The sequence below is a fragment of the Chinchilla lanigera genome, unplaced genomic scaffold (assembly GCF_000276665.1).
Source record: "Chinchilla lanigera isolate Chin_1 unplaced genomic scaffold, ChiLan1.0 scaffold00133, whole genome shotgun sequence".
NCBI lineage: Eukaryota > Metazoa > Chordata > Mammalia > Rodentia > Chinchillidae > Chinchilla > Chinchilla lanigera.
Window position 1 is genome coordinate 2,054,250 of NW_004955534.1, and position 23,495 is coordinate 2,077,744.

General features: G+C 34.4%; 1 protein-coding gene across 5 annotated transcripts in view; it reads left to right on the forward strand.

Annotated features, from left to right (window-relative positions):
- The window catches only part of Klhl13 (kelch-like family member 13), a 220,484-nt gene that overhangs the window by 147,467 nt on the left and 49,522 nt on the right, over positions 1 to 23,495 (forward strand). For all 5 annotated transcript variants that reach the window (XM_013507708.1, XM_005410465.2, XM_005410466.2 and 2 more), the window contains one exon: positions 18,098 to 18,239. In XM_013507708.1, coding sequence (XP_013363162.1) covers positions 18,126 to 18,239 — 114 coding nt within the window. In that variant the 5' untranslated portion in view covers positions 18,098 to 18,125. The remainder of the gene's footprint in view (positions 1 to 18,097; positions 18,240 to 23,495) is intronic.

Below are 23,495 nucleotides of genomic sequence, written 5' to 3' on the forward strand. Positions count from 1 at the left end.
TTTGAAAAGCCCACTTTCTTCTGAGGGAAAAGAGGTGGAGTTGCAAATCTCCATACCATGATGGGAAATCCAGAGTTAGTAAAGATTGCACACATTCAGCTTGAGATCTAGAAGAGAATATTTCAGTGAGACCTATGTAGAGTCAAATTTAGGGAAGAAGGAGGGATGAGGAAGAAGAGAGAGATAGGCAAATATTTTTGTTAAGATCTTTATTTTAGTTAAAGAGCTAAGAATTGTAAGCACAGTACCTGATACTTTAAATTGAAATGGTAACCATGGTGTGATGCTTTATTTCTTCAAACTGTGAGTATGAGGTGTTAAAAACATGATATTCTCATGGAATCTACACATAAAGAAGTTCCTGGGAAATGCATTTTTGAAAGTGTTGAACTGTTTTTCAATCACTTTTAAGTTAAAATGTCATAAGTAAAAAATGAATTTAATACCCCTAACCTACTCAACATCCCCGCTTCCCAGCACAGTGTACTATAGCGTCGGCCGTCTACCCTTGTGACTATGTGGCTGACTGCAAGGTGCAGCTCACTGCTGTTGCTTAGCGTCATGAGAAATTAGCATGCTGCCTACGTGTGACCAGCCTGGGAAAAGGTCAAAATTCAGAATTTGAAGTATGTTTTTTACTGAATGAGCATTGCTTTCATATCATTATAAAGCCAAAGCTTTGTAAGTTGAACTAGCATAATTTGGGGAGTGTCCATATATTAAGTTTATAACATTCAGCAGTTACTCACTATAATTTTCCAGGCATTAATTATGCTGGATATTAGGGGTATAGTCCTAATATTCATTCAAAATGACTAATCTTCATCTTCTGTACAGTCATTATTTGTAAACAGTTAAATTGCTTCACTTATTTTACTGCTGTGAGAATTCTGAACTATGACAAATAGGTAAAATAAAATTCTTGTTCAGTGTACTTTCAGTATTGAAAACTCTGTAGAGAAAAATGTGTCTGAGCTAAATAAGGAGGCATGGATTGGAGAAAGGTATTAGATTTTAAAGTACATATTGTACAAGATGGAAAATGAAGCAATTTATGCATACACTTCTGGTATCTTTTTAAGCAATAAAAGTGGAACATCGTTCTTCATGTTGGATAGGGAATAATTTATTGTTTAGACACTTTATATCACATCAGGGTATATATATTGCCATCCAAGTAGCAAAAATCGGACTCTGGACTATAAGATGGAATTATATTGTTTCCAATTATGTAAAAATATTCTTACTGCTATAACATACTATGATGAAGGTATTTTGTTTTGACCCATTTTTTGACATTTATATTATGCTAAGACAAGAGCATGCCCAACTTCTTATAATATGGTTTGATGGAGAAGTGAAGTAATATCCACCAATAAGAAACATATAAGTAAACACCTTAAAACTTTGATTTATTATGTATATGTGATTCTCTAAATTTCATGAAACATATTTATTTCCAAGTTTAAAATGTTGTGGTTTAGCATATAATGCAGCTTATTTGGTGCTGCTATAAAAGTGCTAAGCACTTTGCTTGATGTATGTGTTCTCTGTACTTACATTTAGGACACAAGGATTCAGGGAAGTTAATTAACTTGTTCAGTATAATAAAGTAATAAGTGAAGCCAGAATTCAAACTCAGGACTACCTGATTTCAAAGCTCTTGACTTCTATAATGCCTTTTCATTGATATAGGCTTTTGCTACTTTCATTTCAGTAGGATTAGAAGAAATAAGTATGATGGATAAGGACGCTTTTGTGGATTGCGTAGTAGTATAGAAAGAACTTAGAACTTACATACTTCAGCTTGTACTTGGTGATATGATATTTGAATTAACTTCATAGTCTCCTGATTTTTTGGAAGCACCATTCCACCTTCATTGATTACCCACCTTTCCTTCCCTTCACAGTTAGCCACCATGGACAGTGCTGTAGCTGATGAGCTGTTTTTAGCACTTTCCAGGGGTACCACCCCTGTCAATATGCTTAGGACTTTCTTATGGACACTGTTATCCCCTTCCTTAATTGTATACCTGCACTTAATGGAAAAGACTTTTCCTTTTATTAGTTTTATATCACTGCATAGAAAATTACTGCCAGGTAATGGCTTACAATGTTAAAAATTTATTATCTTACAGTTATTTAGGTCAGAAATTTGGTATTTGTCTCAGCAGACTAAAATTAAAGTGTGAGCAGGGCTCAGACTCTAGAGGAGAATCTGTTTCCTGCTCATTCCTGTCACTGACCAAATTCAGTTGTCTATGGATATGGGCCAGAAGTCCCTAGTATCCTGCTGGCTGTAAGCTGAGAGACAATCTCAGCTTCTAGAATGCTTGAATTCTTTGGTTTTTGGCTTCTTCCTGCACCTTCAAATCAGCAACAGCAGGTTGAATCCTTTTCACATTACTCTCAAATCCACATTTCTTCCACTTTTAAGGACTCATATAATTAGATTGGGCCACCTGAATAATACAAGTCACTTTCCCCACATCACTGTAACACTTAACCATCGTCACACTTGCAAAGTCCTCTTTGCAGTGTAGCAACATATCTGCACGTTCCTGGGGTAAGGATGTGCAGATCCTTGGGAGGTCATTGTCCTAGCATACCTGTGTGGAACACAACCATGCTGAGTTTAGAGAAGCATAATGAGAAATTGTTTCATTCATCCAAGTGTTTCTAAAGTTTTCTCTTACTTATGACTAAGAAATATGTATTAATCTCTGGGCCAGTAGTTTTGTTCTTCAAAATTACAGTAGTTTAAACATTACACAAGAAGTTGTCAAACCCTTGCAATAGTGTTTTTCTAGAAATCTTCCTAAAAGAAGAATTATCCATTTGCATATGGTGGCACACATGCATAATCCCAGCTATTGAAGAGTGAGGCAGAAGGACTACAAGTCTGAGACCAGCCTGGACGGTTTAGCAAGGCCTTGTCTCAAACATTTAAAAATAAAAGCTAAAAAGGCCAAAGACATAGCTCAGTATTTCCTTCTCTCAATCCCCAGTACTGCAAACAAACAAACAACAACAACAAAAAAGGAGAACCTAGTGATAGTATTATAATCTAGGGTTGTATAAGCATCATGAAAAACAAAATTTACTATTAGAACTATTGTTCCTGTAATCTCTGCACTCAGGAGGCTGAGGCAGGAGGATCGTTTGTAGTTCGAGGCCAGCCTGGGCTACAAAGTGAGCTCAGGGCCAGCCTGCACTGCATAGTGAGACCCTGTCTCAAAAAGACAAAAAAAGAGAACTATTGTTATAAACTAATTCTAATAATATTATTATTGAGTACATTAATTTTGCAAGTATATATAGTCACATGAAATACAAACATAAATAAGAACTACAATGTTAGTATTTTTAAAAACTTCACAATTTTTATTATTTATTTGCCCTCTTAAAATATAGGTTGCTTTAAGATAATTTGTATGGCCCAAATCTTTTAAAATACATAGTGGTGCCACCTTTTGAGAGAAATTGCAGAATTCATTTTCTTAATACAGTCTGATGTAACAAAGAGATGCATTCAGAATTATTCCATTGACATCAAAGCTGTCTAAAATATACTGAAGTGAGTAGAGCGCCTAATATAAGTTGGTTAATATTGCTTGCACTGAATAATTGACACTTCTTTATTTCAACCCTCTCTAAAATAATTTCAGTTTACTCAAAGGACTGTTGAAAATCAGATAAGACATAAAGGCTGCTAGAAAGTAATAGTTTACAGCTACAAGTTTCTCACGTTTCCAGAAAGTTAAATAATAATTTATTGGGATTCCTGAAGAAATCTTCATATGTGTCAGTTGAAAATAAATTCAATTTAAATTAAAATGAGTTAAATTCAATACAACTAATAAACTTTTCCTACTATTACGTGGTCATTGCTTCCCATATGCCCTCAGGTCTTGGTCTTTGGCCTGGGAAGAGGGAAAGAACTGAAATCTGATTGTTACTTAGTAAACATTTATTGAATGAAAGAGGAACAGTAGTAAACCAACAGAGGAGTACTGTCTCTGGACACTGGATGCTTCCCGTTATTGGCAGGTTCAGGCGCTTCCCTGTATTTTAGATTTAAAAGGTTAAAATACTGAATTTTCAAGCACTAAAACTTTCAGAGTCAAACCCGAGGAGAATGATAAATTGGAATGGCAAGCTCAGTTATGTGCGTGTGGTAGTTGGGCTAAACTACTACAGTACTCGTACCGGTCTTTCGCCCTTCATCTCCCTTCCTTCTTCCTTTTCACATTAAAATCTCCAACCGCAGAAAATTCTAAAATTTCTAAATGATTTTTATTCCCCATTTACAAGGTCCCTGTAACATTTTTAATTTTAGCTTTTTGTTTTTCTATTTTCAAAAATACAGAGTTTTACCTGGATCAATGAGATAAGATCTTGATATGTTGAACTGAACATCATGATTCAGGATTCTTTGAATCCAAAAATTAGAACATATCTTAGAAATCACTCCTTTGGTCATACCATATACTTTTAAATGCCTAATCACTTTTCCTCCATCTATATGAATTTCTGTTTGAAAATTTAACCTTGTCAAAATTGTTTCCTTTTTAAAAATATTCAATTTCATCAGTTATATTACGAATTAATGTTAAAGACCAGTTTGCTACAGAACCTCAACTAGATATCTTTTTAGAGTTGTGATCACACAACAGCCTTTTTTTTATCCTATGGTGAAACATGTTCTTCATTGAGTTAGTGTGACCTTAGCACTGATGTATCCATTTCATTGGGTTAAAAATGCCTTTATGGCCATCAGTAGATGAATGGATAAAGAAAACATGATATTTGCACACAGTGGATTACTACTGTGCCATAAAGAAAGATAAATTTGAGTGATTGCTAAGAAAATGGATGTATGTTGAATCCATAATATTAAGTGAAATAAATCAGACACCCATGCTTAAATATTGCATGGTTTCTTTTATACGAGAAATACAAATTATAAATAAAGAACAAAATAAAAGATAGATAACAGGAGGTAAGGAGACATCTTTCTCAAATGGGAGAGATGGGAGTTTGGGAAAGGGATGAAAGAGGAATTAAGGTATGTGTATGTACCAACTCAGCGCAAGGAATGTATACACCAGGTACTGCAAACACATGAAAAAGAAAAAATGCCTAGCAGGTTAGTGAAGTGTGCTCCTGAGTGAATGTGTGTGTGTGGGGAGTCATGGAGTCATGATCAGTATTGTATATGATCTCTACCTGGACAACATGAACTAATCACCTTTACTACACCATACCCTTAAACCATTAAGTTTCTGCCTTAAAGCTGCCAGTTATGTGCTAAATCTCTTAAAGCCATAAGCTAAGTTAGACCTTTCTTTATTTGAATTGTGGGTATTGGGCATTGTGTCTCAGCAACAGGAAAGCTTACTGAGATAGTTAGTTTGATATAGCTCTTGTTTGGATTAAACTAAAAGTATTTGAAATAGAAATTTGGAAAATGTGTGGATGGTTTGGAATATGAATAGATCATCCAGTGGGTAATGCCTTAGCATTACTGAAATTGAAGAGATTTTTTGTTCATTATGAACACTTTCCTATAGAGCGTGGTATGCATAATCATTTTTCTGAATGATTCACAGCTAAAGAGAAATTTGTGCAACTGGAACTAAAGATTTGGTCTTAACTAAACTGGAGTCCTGGATCATTAGCATCTTCCCATAGACATGTTGCCAAAGTACATAAAGAGATGCAATTAGAGACTTTTTTTCCAAGATGTGATGTACTATTGTATCATCATAAAATTTGGCTTTCTTGCATCTAACTATTCTTTCAGATTGTGATTTTGAATAGTGCATATTGTTTGATTGCTGCCAATCTCACAAATAGTCTGACCCAGAAGAAATAATCCTTTAAAATAATAGTAAGAAAAGTTGGTGTTATTTATTTAAAAAAATTTGGTGCTATTATACTAAATGTGAAACAAAGCCCTATGAACTAGGCAACAAAGTTTACAATTAATGTTTTGTGGTACTGGGGATCACACCCAGGGACATTCTACCAATGAGCTATATCCCCAGCCCTTTTCTTAGTTTTTTAAAGTTTTGAGGTAGGGTCTCTCTAAGTTGCCCAGGTGGGATTTGAATGTGCGATCTTCCTGCCTCAGCCTTCCAAAACTCTGGGATTGCAGGTGTGCACCACTATGTCGAGCTTCAATTGATTTTGTTATTGTGGTTTATATGAATTAAACAAAGTGATATCTGTTTATACATAAAGGTAAGTGTCTGTTATAACTTTTTCATCTAATCTTCTGAAAAGTAATTATTTCTTTGACTATGATCACATAGCAAGTACATACTATGCCTACTATTTGTTTTCCTGTTTCTTAGTGCAGTGCTTACCATTTAGCAGAAGTTCAATTAATGTTGGATGTATGAATGAATTTAGAGAAAGTAGTTTTAGCCCCATGCTGATCTCTTCACTTGGTAGTGTTGAATTTCTTCGTTTGATTTCTATAGTAATATATCACAGTCTTATTAGAGACAAGTTATGGCTATCTTTTCTGTGAAAAGAACTAATTTGAAATCCAACATCTCTGCATTGTTGATGATAAGTACCAGTGACCAAAATACTTTAATCATAGTGCAACAAACTACAATTTGATTTTAAAAGTAAGGTTATAATCTGTTCTAAGATTGAAGCTACTCTTAAAGTTATGGATTATTTGATTTATTTTCATGTGTCCTTTACCATAAGTGCAAAAGCTATTTGATAAAAATTTATGTTTTGACGCTATCCTGCTTGTATTTAAATGATAATGTGTTTGGTTTGGTTAGTTTGATAAAAAGCATAGCTGACTAGGAAAGAAAGAAACTTAACTAGAGGTTAGAAGCAATTTAAAAATCATACTCAAAAATCTCCCACATTCGCTGTCTTCTGAATTTTGATCCTTAAAGGGTCCTTGATATAATTGCAAAAAAGTGAAGATATTAGATTCAAAATAAATGAATTTTCCTTCTATTAAATTATTCAAGTAAAATGTTTTTTCCACTTCTTTGGCAGTAGGAAAAAGGCATAGCTGTAAATATGTAAAGGCAATATACTCTAAAGCAAAATGATTGTTCCCTTGTAATATACATTTGAATGACAGTTTATTGTCTAATCAATAAATATATATTTGCTATGAATAATTTGCTGAAATGTACAACTAGTCAAAGAGGGAAATGATGAGAAACCTTTACTCCAAGAGTGTAGGATTTGCTTTTTAGTCAGCAAGCTGAGAGTCATTGAATATTTTTGAACAACGGAGTGATTTTTCTGAGCTATAAATACAATCACAGTGTATTAAAAAAGTTACTTCATAAAAGCTATAAAGTTTATAGTCATAACTAAATCCAAGTAAGCAATAACAAAGACTAGATCTATGGTACAGGTAATGAGAGTAGAAAGGATAATAACATTCTAGAATTCATCATGTGTTGCAAACATGTACTCTACCAATAAAAGTAACATTCTAGAGATAGCCAGGAATCTTTGAAAATTGATAAACATGCGGAAATGGACAAGAAGCGTGGTCAAAGATAACTGAAATATTTGGATGACAGCGATTGTCTTTTAGAATCCAAAATATGCTACCTATGGTTCTTTTGACTACACCACATCAGGATACATTTGAGATTCCAGAGATTTATTCTTACTGACCAAGCTTCCAGAAATGGTCATTAATAAATATGTATTTCAATTTATTTCCAGGTAGAGTATCTGAGACCCATAAAATGGTTGGATTTTCAAGGTTTTAAAATGACTATTACTTCAAGCAATAATTCACGAAGATAGGGCGAGGGTAGTAGATTTTAGATAGCATTTTCAAACTAACTGGGCTTAAGTTTTAACATCTGAATGCTCTGTTATGCTCATAACTTGGTGACTCTTCTCCTGTGTTTGCTTCTCATCTGAAACTCATAAATTATAATTTGGGTATGAAATACTGGTTTAAAGTCTGTATGCATGGAAAGAAAGGAGTACTTTTCTCCAGTTATCTCAAAATAGGATAGTATTTAATTACTATTTCACAGTTCATAGATTGCTTTTCAAAAAATATACACACACACAATCTGAAAATGCTTCAATTATTTTTTACTGAAAATTCCTTTTAAGGGCCAGGGATATAGCTCAGTGGCGCAGCACCAGCCTGGCAAGCGCAAGGTCCTGAGTTCGATTCGCGATAACCCCCCAAAATCCTTTTAAATTACTGAGAAATTTATATGCTTGGTGCATACTCATATTTATTCAGAATGATATGATCTGTTTATATGATGTAAGTTCTACCTAAGAACCCATAACCCTCTTTAAGTCAAAGGTCATAGTGTTTAAAGAAGAAAAAAAAAACCCTTATTTTTAAAGAAACAAATTTCCCAATGATCTGTAATCAGAAAAACGTGACAAATTTTATTAAGAATTTTTAATAGTTTAGATAATCAAATATACTCATGGAACAACACTATTTTGCCAAGCTTACTTCTTTCTTAGAGTTAAGGAACCATGGATAGACTTACATTCTTTTGTAGAGGAATTCTTTTTCACATTAGTAAAGTTATCTGTGGCTAGATTGTCAAATTATTTTATGATGTGGAACAAAACATCAAAGTGATCTTAGTTAAATACATATTTTAGGAGTGTAGCAAAATGGTGTGTATTGATGCCATGTTAGGAGGAAAATCCAGGAGCATTAAATACTACATTTGTACGCTGGAAGTGTGTGAATGTATAGCCAGGTGAATGGATAGTGAGAGTAAGTTTTTTCGCATTCTGGCAATGGGTATGATTCTTTATGTGGAGCACAAGAAGGAGGGATAATGTCAAGTCGTATAAGAAAAGCTCATGGAAAAAATACCCGTAAGTGCTGAGCCAGGTATGCAAAAACAATTTTTAATGGTTTCATATGAAAAATGGTACTTAGATCTTTGCTTCCATAAACTCCATTTCTGAGATGATCTTGAGAGAACTATTCTACGAGTAAGTCCAAAACTCAGTACTTAGGGAGCCTGCTTCTACGTTTTTGTATTATCCACCCATACCTTAAAAATGCTAGTTGTCATACTAAAAACATATTATTAATTTGATTTGAAAAAATTGTATGCAGTCATTGAAACAATGAGGGGTTGTGTTATTGTAAAATCAAGGCTGTGGTTTAGTATATTTACTTTGGTCTTTGAATATGTAAAGTTAGTGGGACTCTTAAAGCTGCCAATTTTTTTTCTTAAAAATGATCTGGCGTTGGAGGAGGTAGGATAGAGGAGAGGGGGAGGGGAAGTAAAATGGACCAAGATGCAATATGTATATGTAGCAATTCCCTACAATGAATGCATTTATTATATATTTCAATCATTTACTATTACAAACACCATGCTCCCTAAAAACACCCATATCGGGTTTGATAGGAATCGTACTGCTGACGATGTGGAATGTAGGGATTAAGTTCCAGATTGTTGGAGAGATAATCTAGGACAGAAATTCTTTTCTATTGAGAAATATCTCAGTGTAGCACAAATTAGTAAATGGATAAAGCTTATGAAATGCCAGGCATATCAATGCATTATTTCATTTGCTTTTCCTATCAACCTTGAGGCTGATTTGATGAAAATCTCCCTTTTGTTATCTCTAAATTGGGGATAATAGTAGTGGTGTGTAGTGTGTTTTTGAGAATCAAATAAAAGAGTGTATGTACTAAGAGAAAAACATGGAATATAATATTGCATTCCATTGTAAGTCTGACTCCTAGGTTTTATGTGTCTGTGTGTTTTCTTTTAAAACAGAAACAAACATTCCTTTAATTCAAGACCTGGTCTTGAATTATTGATTTTGTGAGGTTGAATATAACTGGGAAATTCAGAAAAAGATAGTTTTTCACCACTTTTTTTTACCATTTCATTAATGGTTCTCTTCTTCCCATGTGGATTATTTTTCATTGATTTTTAACTGGTTTTGAGTTTATTGAATTTGCCTTTATAATCAAATTCAAAATTGGATAAACTGAATGTTGGAATATTCAATAAATTGATATTTAGGCATATAAATCTTTTTGCTCATAACATAGTTTTTTATTCAAATGCACCCCAGCACAACAGTCATATATCATATTGGTGAGCTACAGATAATGGGAATAAAATGACACCTTGGTTCGTAAATCCCCTGCAAGCAAACCTTTGCAGAGGTTTGGCCTGGGTGTTGAGATGACTGGAGTGCCTATTCCTGTTCCGTCATTTTGGGATTGGAGAAGGAGAAGCCAAGCGATCCGCTGTGGACATAGGGAGGTTTCTCGATGGGCAGGCTGGTGCTAGTTGTAAGGGGAGAATTGTGCTTGAGGGTTTTTGTGCAGCCAGGAAAATCTCAGTTCTTTCTTATGCACGGGAAGGGGAACTGTTGACAGTGATGAGAGCACATGCTGTTTCTCCCAGCCTGCTGCTACATATTGCCATCTTCCCATCACCACTCTCTCTTGTGCCTTTTCTCACCTTATATGGCTTCTGAAAGGCAAGTGAAGCTCCGGCTGGATTTTTATTGTTGTTGTTTGTTTTTGTGTTTGTTTTTTTGTATAGTAGGTGTGGAATCAACACTCAGCAATTCTTTCTTTTCCTTACTCTTTTATTTGCACTTCAGGAAATAGAGTGGATTATTACCTTGCTTGTCTCTCTTCCATCCATCCATCTACCCATCCACCTGTTCATGTACTTCTCTACCCATCTTTCCATACACCTATCTTGTTTTCACCAGAATATTTCAAGAAATGTGAAGAATGAAAATTAATATATAAATCAAGTGTTTTAAATAGAAGAATATTTTGGTCATGATGCATAAGACTTGGATGGAGTTTAATCAGTACATGGATTTTCAAAGGTAAAGGGAGACTGAACTTTGAAATAGGATAATAAAGGGAACAAACATTATTTTTAAACATTTTCAAGGACAGGATTGAGATATTCAGTGTAAATGCTTTGGGTTTAGATAGCTAACTTTCATTCCGTTAGAGTTGTCTCATGGAGTATCATTTGTCATTCCATTTGTCTAGCCCAGTTCCCTCATCTGTGTCATAGTTCTATTTCTGTGATTATGATGGTTAGTGTCAGAATTCAGAATCTGTTCATGTAAGTGTTAATGTCAGTAATACAAAATTCTCCCTAAATTTGATCTGAGCTATATTCTAAGATATATTGCTTCTTTATTCTGTATGTGTTGGGATACATTTTAGCACTGGTATTGTTTTTATGAAAATTAAATGGTAAAATGGGTAATTTTATTTATTTTCATTTTAAAATATATTTTTATTTTATAATTTTTGAGACAGGGTCTCACTGTGTTGCCCAGGCTGACTTCAAACTCCTGGGCTCAAGAGATCCTCCTTCCTCACATTCCCAAGTAGGTGAGACTTCAAGCATTTCCACTATGCCAGCCTTAAATACATACATACATACACACATACACATATACACACATATATGCATAAAATTTTAATAGGTACAATTGATATGTCCATAATTATGTGATACAGCGTGATGTCAAAATACACGTATACAACGTGTAGCGACCAGTTTAGGTGGATTGACATGCCTGTCATATTGGACATTTCTTTCTTTGTGTTGGGAACATTCAATAGCCTCTCTCTCTACTACTAGCCACAAGTATCCTACTGTACTACAGAATATTAGAAGTTATTCCTCCTATTGAACTTCATTCTGTACCTGTTGGCAATCTTCTCTTCATCCTCCTTCCCCCTGGCCAAAGCAGCAAGTTTTAGACTGAATTAATTAAACCAGAGAATTACATTACACAGAATGTATCACTCTGATTTCCTCCTTGTATTTATAAATTAAGAATTGACGTGTGAATTCCCTTCTAGTTTTAATAGTCTGTTATTTTTAACATTTTAGGTTTCATGTAGTTGGAACAAATGGGCCCTAGGTTCAGATGTGGATTCAAATAATACTTATAAGACTCATAGTGATGCCATAACTCTCTGAGCTTCAGTTCCCCATCTTTAAAATGGAATTGTCATAAGGATTAAGTAGCATACTAGAACGTGCCTGGCACAGCGCCTAGTACACAGCAGGTGCTAGGTAAATGATCTCATTCCTGTGTTAACACAGACATGAGCTATTCATTAATGTGATCCTATTTTCAATGTGACATTCATATGCATGTAAGAAGTGTATGCAATACCTTCTTTACTTTGGAAAATCATTTTACAGTATAATCCAGTCACCCTGATTTTTTTTCCTCCTCTGTGGACTCCAGTATTGTATGGCAGAAAAGAAAGCAACTGTTTGGTGAAATATTGTCTATGACAAATGTTTCCACTAGTGAAGTCATTTCAGGTAGACAATGATGTACTTATGTTATTAAAAATACAAGTAACTAACCAAAACATTGTCTTTCTTGACTCCTTCTAAGCAAATGCCTTGTTAAGCCAATAACTTTCTCTGTAGTTTCTTAAACAGTAATTAATTCATGCCTTATTAAGAGATTGCTATAATATTTGTAATATCTTCATGTAATGATACTGCAGACATTTTAGTTAGTGACAAATGATTCAATACTTAAAACTTTTAAGGCTTTTTGTCATTTTTTTCAGTGAAAAATATCAGGGTGAATTTATAGCTGTTAACTTTAAGAGTTGCAAACTTGGTGTTTCATTTTTATTTTAAACGTTTTCCTTCACTTTTCGTAATGAAAATTGATTGTGTGTGCACGCATGCACAAATTTGTATTGTTCATTTTTTGTTTGGGGCGATTGAGAAAACCTATTAATGCCTTTAGAATTCAATGCAGTATACATACTTTTGAATCTATCTTAAAACCAATGAGAAATGACTTCTGCCACCTTGAAGTTTTAATTCATTTCTCAAGGGTGGAAGAAAATACCTTGACAGATTTAGCACTCAAATTTAAATGAATATGAGAACAGGTGGCAAAATTTCTTCTCCACCTGCTATGCAACTTTATCGCAAGAAATGTTTCATTTAGCAAATGCTGCAGCTAGCAGACACTTCTCTTTTTCAGAGCAGAAAAACAAATGGAAGGGGAGTACTTCTTTGAAGAAAACCTCTTTCTTGATTTTCTTTTTAAATTGTAAGTGTGAGAAATATGTGTTTTATGTTCCTACGGAATGGGTGGAGGAAAGCGTGAGCTAGTGCCTTGAATAACCAATACGCTTTGTTTTATTAAACCGTTCACGAATTTCTTGTTTTGTTGTGTGTTTGCTGTCCTAATGTACTAACCCACTAGCAATAACTTTGTTATGATAATATTAGTAAATTTAATACGTAAATTATTCACACCATACTTTAACACTGACTCAAGAGAACACAATTTTTGTTACAGTGAAACAGTGTTCTTAGGATACATTGTTAGATTTTTACCTCTGTAAGGAACTGGGGGCAAGAAGGAAGCATTCTAAAACTAATCAGTAACTAACTATAAAAAGTAAAGGTGGTGTTCATACACTTTTATGTTTTTAGCTTCTCTTCCATGTCTTTTTTATCTCAAAATTACCAAACAAATCAGGAAATTATAAAGAGCAATGTTTTATTCATAGTAGTATTCAATGTATTGATGTTTATTTGGTGTGACCAAAAAGTTACTATGCCAGTGGGTGAATTAGCATACATAACCCCTCTTCCAAGAAGACTCATGTATTTTGTTATATTTTCATGCTAATAATTTCAAGGAGCACTAAAATATTTCCTTTTCCAGGGCAGTGAAATTTGACTTCTCCTGACTTTCTGTATTGTATGAGGTTTGCGGCTGTAGAACCAAAGAAAATGAAATGTGTATCTCATAATATACCAAGATGACACCTCATTTTTAAACACAAAAGTACTGAGTTCAGTGGATATGGGGGAAATTTTTGGCAGAAAGACGGAGGAGCGTTGGGAGTAGTTCTGGACTCAAATAATGTAATTAGTAAGTGCTCCTCCCTCCCAGTGTAGCATACCAAGGAACATTTCCTATAGTAAATTATGAAAACAAATTGTTCGTTATAGAGCCTCTACCAATTTAAACTTCTACATAACTATTCTTTGCAGCAAACAAATTTGAACCACATTGCTGGAACATTCTTGCTGTCACCCACCTGCCAGGAAATAGATGCTATACATAGTCCTTCATTGTCAGGATGTTCATTATAAGAAGAAAAACAGATTTAGCCACTTAGCAATTTTTACATTTTCATTCCAAATATCCATTTGGATGAACCATTTCATGTACAGACAGTAGGGACTTGATACATATCTGCACTAGCAATTTAGAGAATGTGTCTTCTACTGTAGTTTCAATAATTTTATAGTTTAAAGATAGAATCTTTGTTTTAATTTACATATTCTAGAATAATGATGAGGTTGAACAATTTTATAGCTGTTAACCACTTGTACTTCCTTCTTTGTGAATTATTTGCTCATATCATTTACATAGGTTTTCCTTAGGGTAATTGTTTAAAAATGGAAATTTGGAGGCAAGTTTATAATGTTGACATCACTTTTTTAACATATGACAGATCCTTTTATCTTTTTTCTCTTTGTCTTGAAACATCAGTGCAAAAAAATACCATAGTCTGTGTATGTTTAGTTTGACCACATTTGCAGTGCTTTCAGTAAAATGATCACCGTGCTTTTCTCTCTAATCTGATGCTTTTCTAAAACGTCATTCTTTTCTTTGAGGAAGCCCAGTTGGCTGACTCATGGACACTTTGTGAAAGATTGTGTTTGTGCTATGTGGTTGGTTATTGTTTGGAACACAAGATGTGTTAATGGGCAGGGGTGGGTTGACAGCAGTATGTACAGTATAATATGTAGGAAAAAGATATATTTAATTTGTAGAAAGAAAATTGATGACCATAGTCTCTTTCCTGAATAATTTTGTATCACTAATGATATGTGACTATTTGGACAAGTTTCACCAGATTCTAACTCAGTATATAAATGTGAATCCAGATAGTATTTGTTTTAAGCAGAATTAAGAAGTCATTGTTTATACATGAGCTTATATAAAGCAAAAGCTTTACTATACAATTATCTTATAAACCTTGAACCTATTATCTACATCCACTGTAAATCCTTTTTCAAATTTATGAGGGTCTGAGGAGAGCCAAGGTGGAACAGTTAGTGCTAATTAATAATCATATTGTGTTATTGGACTACTAACATCACTTCATAGAGTCAACTAGAGGATTAGGAAATTGTTTAAAACATGAAATTGCTTGAGGAACACTTCAAGAAGTCAATCATCTTCCTCTATCAAGATTTCTCCACCTTGACACTCTTGACATTTTTGCTTGAGATCGTCTTTGACATACAGTACTGTCCTGCATGTTATAGGCTGTTTAGTAGCATCCCAAGAGATAATGGTAATTGTATCCCTCTCCCCAAGTTGCTGCAGTGAAAAATATCTGCAGATACTGCCAAATGTGTGGGGGATGGGTGGCAAAATGCTTTCCACTCCTCTTTTCCCCTTTGCAAACCACTGGCATATATTATATTGCTTTTAACTATGACTTGAAGATAAGATTTTTAGAAAAGTTTCTGTTCCTAGAATTGCTCAGATAAGCATTCCTTTAAGCATAGCCTGATATAATTGTGGCCTGGGGTGTGCAGAGAGATGTCATTTCCTTTCAGTGTTGAAGAACAATGCTCTTTACATTCAGTCAGTAACCTTAATGCAAAGGAGATAGAAAGGAATATTGAATCTGCTAAGAAGGTTGACATGCCATGTACTGTTACTGATGCAGAAATAATGGAGAGTGTTTTGAATGTTAAAAAGTCAAGAGATACTGACAAAAAGTCACGAAGAAGATGATTTTAGTGAAGGCTTCTTCAGCTTTTGAAGTAATTAATTAGAAAGCCAGCCATATTATATTGCGAAGAAAGGCTGCGTTTTCACATGCTACTCCTCAATTTTAAGAGCAAAGACAAGTGACAAGTAAACATGCTGTTATCTACAGTTTATTTTAAAAAGCATTTTCCAGGCTATGTCATAAGGACAATGTAGTTTCAGCTTTCCTTTCCTTTTTTACATCTTCTTTTTTTTTTTTTTGGTACCGGGGATCGAACTCACGACCTTGCGCTTGCCAGGCAGGCGCTTATGCCACTGAGCTAAATCCCCAGCCCTATCTGCATTTTTATTAAAAAATGATAATTGATGGTCATTTAAGCACTGTGTAATAAAGAAATGTCTTTAGAATGATCCACAGAAATACGATTCTCTATTCATTCAGGATATGTATTAGGCCTCTCCTGCCAGGCTCTGTGTAGTGACTGCAGAAACTAATAAAGCAGTCTGCTTGAATGTTCTATTAAAATAATTCTGGATGAATAAAATTTTCTGGTGAGGAATACGCCACTCACCATCAATCTATTTCTGACTTTTCCAATCAATTCAGTAATTTTAAATGTCTGCCCACAAAAGCTACTAAGAAGTGTATGTGAGTATGTGTATGCTATATTCATATATATAGTTTAATTCTTTTTAAAGGTGTTTCTGAAACTCCAGTGGAAGGTTATATTTCTTTTATGCTTTTAAAATCCTGTTTAAATTATGCTTTATTAAATATCCATGAGAGTTGAATAAAACATGGTTATATGTTATTAATTCATTTTTGGTCATACTATAGCTCTAATATCATTATGAAGAATTGATGTCATCCCTGAGGCCAGAATTTTTGCTAATTATTGCAGGATTTAAAACCATTTGGTTGGTGCCAGAATTCAAAAAGGAGGATCTTTACATAAAGTATGGTATAGCCTTAAAACTCTTCTTTTATAAACTGAAGATCTCAGGTTATAGGCATTATCAGGAAAAAATATGAAACATTTATGGTATTGAACAGTCCAGTTAGAATAGTGCCTAAATGAAAATTTAGGAAACTACAGGTAAATAGGACAAATGAGGTATACTGAAATTCATTCCTTCTTTTCCCCCTAAGGGCCATTTTAACAATCTATATTATGAATGCATAAACCTGATTCAAAGCCATAGCCTCTCTGATGTTAGGCAAATCATCCAGAAAGAATTTTAGCTATGTAGACCAAAGAAACACAAATTTCTTCAGTATAATAATGAAAGGTCATTTGATTTTGGCCAGTTTTTAGTGGAACCTAACAGAGGCCCTTTAACTATCAAATATATTGTCACATTCTCTAGGTGGCTACGTGACTGACTACAGGCTCACTAACCCTTTTTATGGCCCCTGAAGAAATTATTGTTATATTACATATGGAGATATCCTGTATTTATTTATTATTCATTTCCTTGAAAACATGAAAATGTTATTAGGTTATATATTATATATTATTATATGTTATTATATATTATATATATATTATTATATATTATATGTATTATTCATCTAAATAATCACAAAATAAGTGAAAGATACTGGTAGAAAAAGAAATTATTTCATGTGTAAAATTGTGTTCAACTGGCTGATTAAAGTTATTAATAATGCCAGAAGAGGAAGTAATGTGCTAGTATATCACACTTAATCTTTGACTTTTATTAATGAGGACTTTGGCGTTGGAGTCAGAGTAAACCTAGATTCACGTCCTGACCCACCCACTTTACTAGTGCTGCGATCCTAAGTAAGTTATTCTTGACCACACTTTTGCTTGTTATCCCTACCCCTAGTAAAAAGGAGATCAAAATAGTTACTTATTGCATCTCATTGTTTTAGGAGTGAAATGAGCTAACATGTCTAAAATTATTGGCATAGTGACTATTTAATAAATGATAGCCATTAGCTTTATCTTTCTAAAATTAAATGTTTCAAATTAAATTTAATTGATACCTGAACAGTAAAATGCCAAAAGTACTGTGACAATAAAAGCGCCTTATAATTATTGTTTCAAACTGTCTTTTAAGTTCATTTCTCAGCTCTTTATTTGTTGTCCTTTGAAAGCATTTTACAAATATATATTTCTTCTGTAATATGGAGTGACATGAGCCTAAAATACAGTAAAACAAACCAGCACATTCCATCGTCAGATGATTGGCAGTAGTGATTATTTTTCTAAATAATCACATTATTGTGAGTTATACAGGTTTTAATTTGCCTTTCCTTCTGATTTTAAAAAACTTTCAGATCTCTTGTGGAAGAGGAAGACCAACATATGAAATTGTCCCTTGGAAGCAGCGAAATGGGCCTCTCTTCCCATTTGCAGTCTTCCAAGGCAGGAACCACACGCATCTTTACCAGCAATACCCACAGTTCTGTCGTGTTACAGGTAATCTAAAGTGTGCTTTATTACCTTAAAATATCAGCCTGGATTTTTGTGATCTAGAATGTTCATAGTAGGGGAGGATGTGTGTGTCTAGGGACAGGGAAATGCATGTACGATAAATCTGTATTTTCTGCTCAATTTTGCTCTTAACGTAGAACTGTTCTAACAAATAAAGTTTATTACTTAGTAAAACAAAACCAAAAACTCCCCAGAGGAGAAATTCTGATGGAGGAATGCATACCTACCTGAGGTTAAAAAATTCCCACAATTCCTTATTTTGTTTCTATGGAGGACATCCTTCTAGCATGTCACTTTCTAAAAAAAGATCCTGTCTTACAACATTGGCTGTCCACTACATGGCAGCCCAAGTAAATATCACAAGGTTCTCACACAAGCCTTCTAGTTCCTCACTCACAACCTATTCTTTCATCTTTATCACAGCTCTAAACATCATATTTATTCATTTCTAAAGATCAAATGTATTTATTTGCTCAACTCACATTGGTAATAGTAAGTGTGAAGCTAGGAGGAATACTGCTAAATGCAAATTGATAGTGGTAAGAAATTATAACTAATATGAAAGTAGGGGACGGAAAGCCAAAGAATGCAAAACATAGCATTCTGGAGCTACTTAGCATAGGAACTAACACCCCAAGTACTTCTGACTATTGTGGACATTCATTGGACCACTGTGGCTATTTCTGGATTAGAGGACAGTGTAATACTAGATTTCATAAATGCCTTTAGATATAGTTAAATTATATTAGTCTTCCTTGTTTAATAAGATAAGAGAAGATCTTTCTAAATATATCTTTAAATGGAATCTCCCCAGATGGAGCTCATGCATTTCAGTGGTCAACAACCATTAAAATAGAATAGTATATAGTATAGTGATAAATGAAGCTTATATTTGATGTATGACCTTAGTAATTTTGATGTGATTTTGATTGGGATTTCTTTGGGTTCTGTTTTCCTCATCTCCAAAATGTGAGACTTAACTAGGACATCTCTATATTTCCTTCTATGAACCCAGTGAAACCCCATTTCTTAATACCCCAATTTCTAGGGGGAACTGGTTTCATTGACCTGTGAATATCCTCAACAAAAATGTGCTGTATAAATGGTGTACATATTAGTTTGCAAGGGAATGGGGGGGAGAAAAATGGGTCAACCAGATAGAGAACCATGAGATTAAGAATTGTTTGGTATATTAATACACTCTTGCTAAATAAAAATTTTAAGTAATAGAAAAAATAAAAGACAGCCTTATCTCCACTATACATATGTCCTATGTATACCCAAAACCACATGTCCACATCAATTATTGTAGTCCTGCTGAGTTTTAAACTGTAAACCAAATGATGGTAGCTATTGTAGTACAGTGAGACATTTATGGCAGTAATCATCAAGTTTCAGTGCATGCCAGAATCACAAGTAGAGCTTGTTCAAACAGTGAGTCCTGGCACTTGGGAGGCTGAGGCAGGAGGATCAACACGAGACCAAGACCAGTCTGCGCTACACAGTGAGTTCAAGGCAAGCCTTAACTATGTAGCAAAACCTTGTCTCAGAAAATAAAAACAGAAGAAGCCAAAAGAAACCTGAGCCCCAACTCAGAGTTTGTGAATCAAATGTCCTGTGATAGTGCACAGGAATTTGCATTTGTAACAAATTCCTAAGTGATGCTTCATATCTAGGAAACACACAGTGATTTTTCAACATCCACAGGGGATCCATTCCAGGATTCCTCATAGATACCAAAATCTGCAGATACTCGAATGCCTTACACAAAACAGCATAGTATTTGCATGTGACCTATGCATATTTTGCATACTTTAATTCTCTAGATTACTTATATAGCTAGTGCAACATAAGTGCTACATAAATAGTTCTTACACTGTATTGGTTAGGGAATAATGACAAGTACCAAGTTTGTACCTGTTAATTACAGAGGAAATTAAAGTAGGCTCAATTACATTTTACATCTGAGGATGGTTGGATTCATAGATAAAGAAGCTACAGCACCCAGAGAAGGCCTACTATACTTCATACTACTAATTTAGAGGCAAGCACCTTCTTCCACCAACAGAGATAGGCCTTTTTTCTCTGTATTTTGTAGGTTATAAATTATTTTTGCAATGGGGAAACATTGGAAATGCTTAAATATTCATCAGTAAAGAAAATTACATGAATTATGTTGCATCAAAAGTATACAAGACTGTGTATTCACTAAAAAATGAGATATATCTGTAGGTATTGAAGAGAAAAATATAAGAGGATAAATAAAAATAAGTTATGTGAGAAGTGATGTGCATCCATACAATGGAACGTGATTCAACTGTATATTAAAAATGAGGTATGATGCATGATACACGTATGAGAGACTATTCACAAAATTCTACAATTTCTATGATTCTCTTTATATCAAATACCCAGAATAGGAAAACCTATAGAAACACACGGTAGACTGGTGTTTGCTTATGGTTGGGGAAATTGAGAGAATGTGAGTGTTACAGCCAAAGAGCACAGGGTTTCTTTTTGAGGTAATGAAAAATTTCCAAGTTTCACTGTGGAAATGATTGACCATATATGTAAATATGCTGAAACCATTTATTTTGTGCACTTTAAATGGGTGCATTTTATAATACGGTGAAATATATCACAATAGAGGTATTTTTAAAAATAATAAATTGCCAGGCATGGTGGCAGACACGTGTAATCGCAGCACCCAGGAGGCTGAGGCAAGAGGATTGCTGCAAGTTCAAGAGCAGCCTGGGCTACATAGTGAGTTTAGAACCAGCTTGAACTACATAGTAAGACCCTGTCTCAAGCAAACAAACAAACAAACAAACAAGCAAACATAATAGGGCAAATGTATTGCAGAATCCTATGTATCTTCAAAAAATTATGTAATATATGCATACAAATGAAAGTGGTGACTAGTGAAGGTCTAGAAATATTAGGGGAGAGGATGATGTTATTTTTGCTGTGTATAATCCTGTGCTGTTTAATTTTTTTACAATGGAAATCCTTTTCTATGTAACCTATATAATTTAAAAAACAGAAAGGTCAACCAAAGTGTAGCTGTATTTTGGCACTACCTTACTTTGTCATATTTGTCATATTTTACCTCATTGGTGCAGGCTGGTGGTGAAAATGGTGAGGTGAGCCAGGCACAGTCATACACACCTGCAATCCTAGCTATGTGGGAGGCTGAGGTAGGATGATTGAAAGCTTGAGGAAACCTAGATAATTTATCAATGCCCTGTCTCAGAATAAAGATAAAAAGGACTGGAGTTTTAGTTCAGTGGGAGAGTGCTTGTGTAGCATGTCTGAGGCCCTGGGTTTCATTGCTGGCAACACGCACACATATACACACTATTTGAAATTAACCTAAACATGTTTATTACTTGAATATGCTCTTTCTGCAAGTGATTTCTGTTGTTGTTCTTATTATTTTGATTTTCAGAGACAGTATCTTGCTATATATTTCAGGCTGACTTTGAACTCACACAGCCTAGGCTGGCCTCAAACTTCCTGCGATTCTCCTACCTCAGCCTCATGGGTGCTGAGATTCCAGGCCTATACCACTGTACCCAGAAATTTTTTCTTATTATAATGTTTTCTGTAGAGGTAGAGAGCCACCACTCTATATTGCTGTTGAAAATCTCTGTATTTTCTATTTAAAAGTTTATTAAAATAATATTCTCACAAATTGATATTTTTAAGGCCAACCACTAACAAGGACTCTTTGTATCTAATCTTAGGTATGTGGTTGTCCAGGAAATAAGCCAGGGAAGTGACTGAGGTGTAAACGTGATCATTGTTCTGAAATTAGAAATAACACAAACTCCAGCCACAAAAGACATTGAAAGTACTGTCAGGGGCACAGATTCATGGGGAGCAACTGTTCCAAGAAGTTGCACACTGCAAGATCACTCACTCCCTAACTGTAGTGAGAATGACATGGCATTCAATCCAAACTGAAGTTCTAACTATACTACTGTCTAGTTCTTTGGGAAAGTCACCTATCTTGCTTGGATCAGCTTCCTTATTTGTAAATTGGTAAAAGATAGGAAGATTAAATGTTGCAATTTATGGCAAAGTAAGTGTATGATAAATATCCATGTTTTTTCCTTTCATCCAACATAAACAAAGAAGGTGTGAGAAAAAGAGGAGCTGATCATAAGTCATGGGTACGCTTAAGAAGATATCCAGACTGTTGTCATGAATAGCTTTAGTGGATAAATCATTTCCACTAAATAAGACTTAGCAAACTAGGCTCTCAAACAAAGTATCTAGGAAGACATTTGATACCTAATTAACTTGGATTCCTAGAACCTTGAACAAATCCCAGGATAAACCATGATGGAGTTAATAGAGCAAATTACTTTTGCTAAAGTAAAGATTAACCAGGGTTCACTTAGGTAGTGAGTACTAAAATCAAGGATAATTTCATTTTCCTCACTCCTGGACTACTGCTGCATCTGTGGTTACTTCACATGGATGCCTTCCATTCTTTGCCTTCTCCTTACTATCTCAGGTTGGCACTATCTTTCTTTTACTACCCAATCCTATCACGCTTCATTTAATCATACCTTTTCTAGCACCTTCAGTTTGTAAAATAAGGATTTTGTTGATCTATAATTCACATACCACATAATTCACCCATTTGAGTGTGTGACTCACTGGTTTTTAGTGTATTTATGGGTTTGTGGAACTGTCACCAAATGTAGAACATTATTATTACCTCAAAAAGAAAGGTATTTGAGGCTGGGAGTCTAACTCACTAGCAGAGTGCTTGCCTGTCATGTGCAAGGCCTTAGCTTTAACCTCAACCCTGCCACAATAAACAAATAAACAAACAAACAAATAAATAAATAAATAAAAAACAAAGAATAAAAAAGAAATCCTTATCTGATAGTATTTGGTAGCAGTCACTCTCCATCTGCCCTTAATCCTAGGCAGCCATTAATCTACTTTTTTTTCTGTAGATATGTGTAGTCTTAACATTTCTTATAAATGGAATTACAAAATGTGGTCTTCTGTGAATGACATTTTTTAAGTTAGCAAAATGTTTGTATGTCTCATCCATGTTGTTGTATGCAACATGCTGCCTTCCTTTCTGTGGCCAAGTATTATTCCATTGTATGGATGTACCACATTTTGTTCATCAAGAATCCATTGATGGACATTTGAGTTTTTCCCATTTTGCCTTATGAATAATGTTTCTGTAGTTACTTGTGAACAAATGTCTGTCTG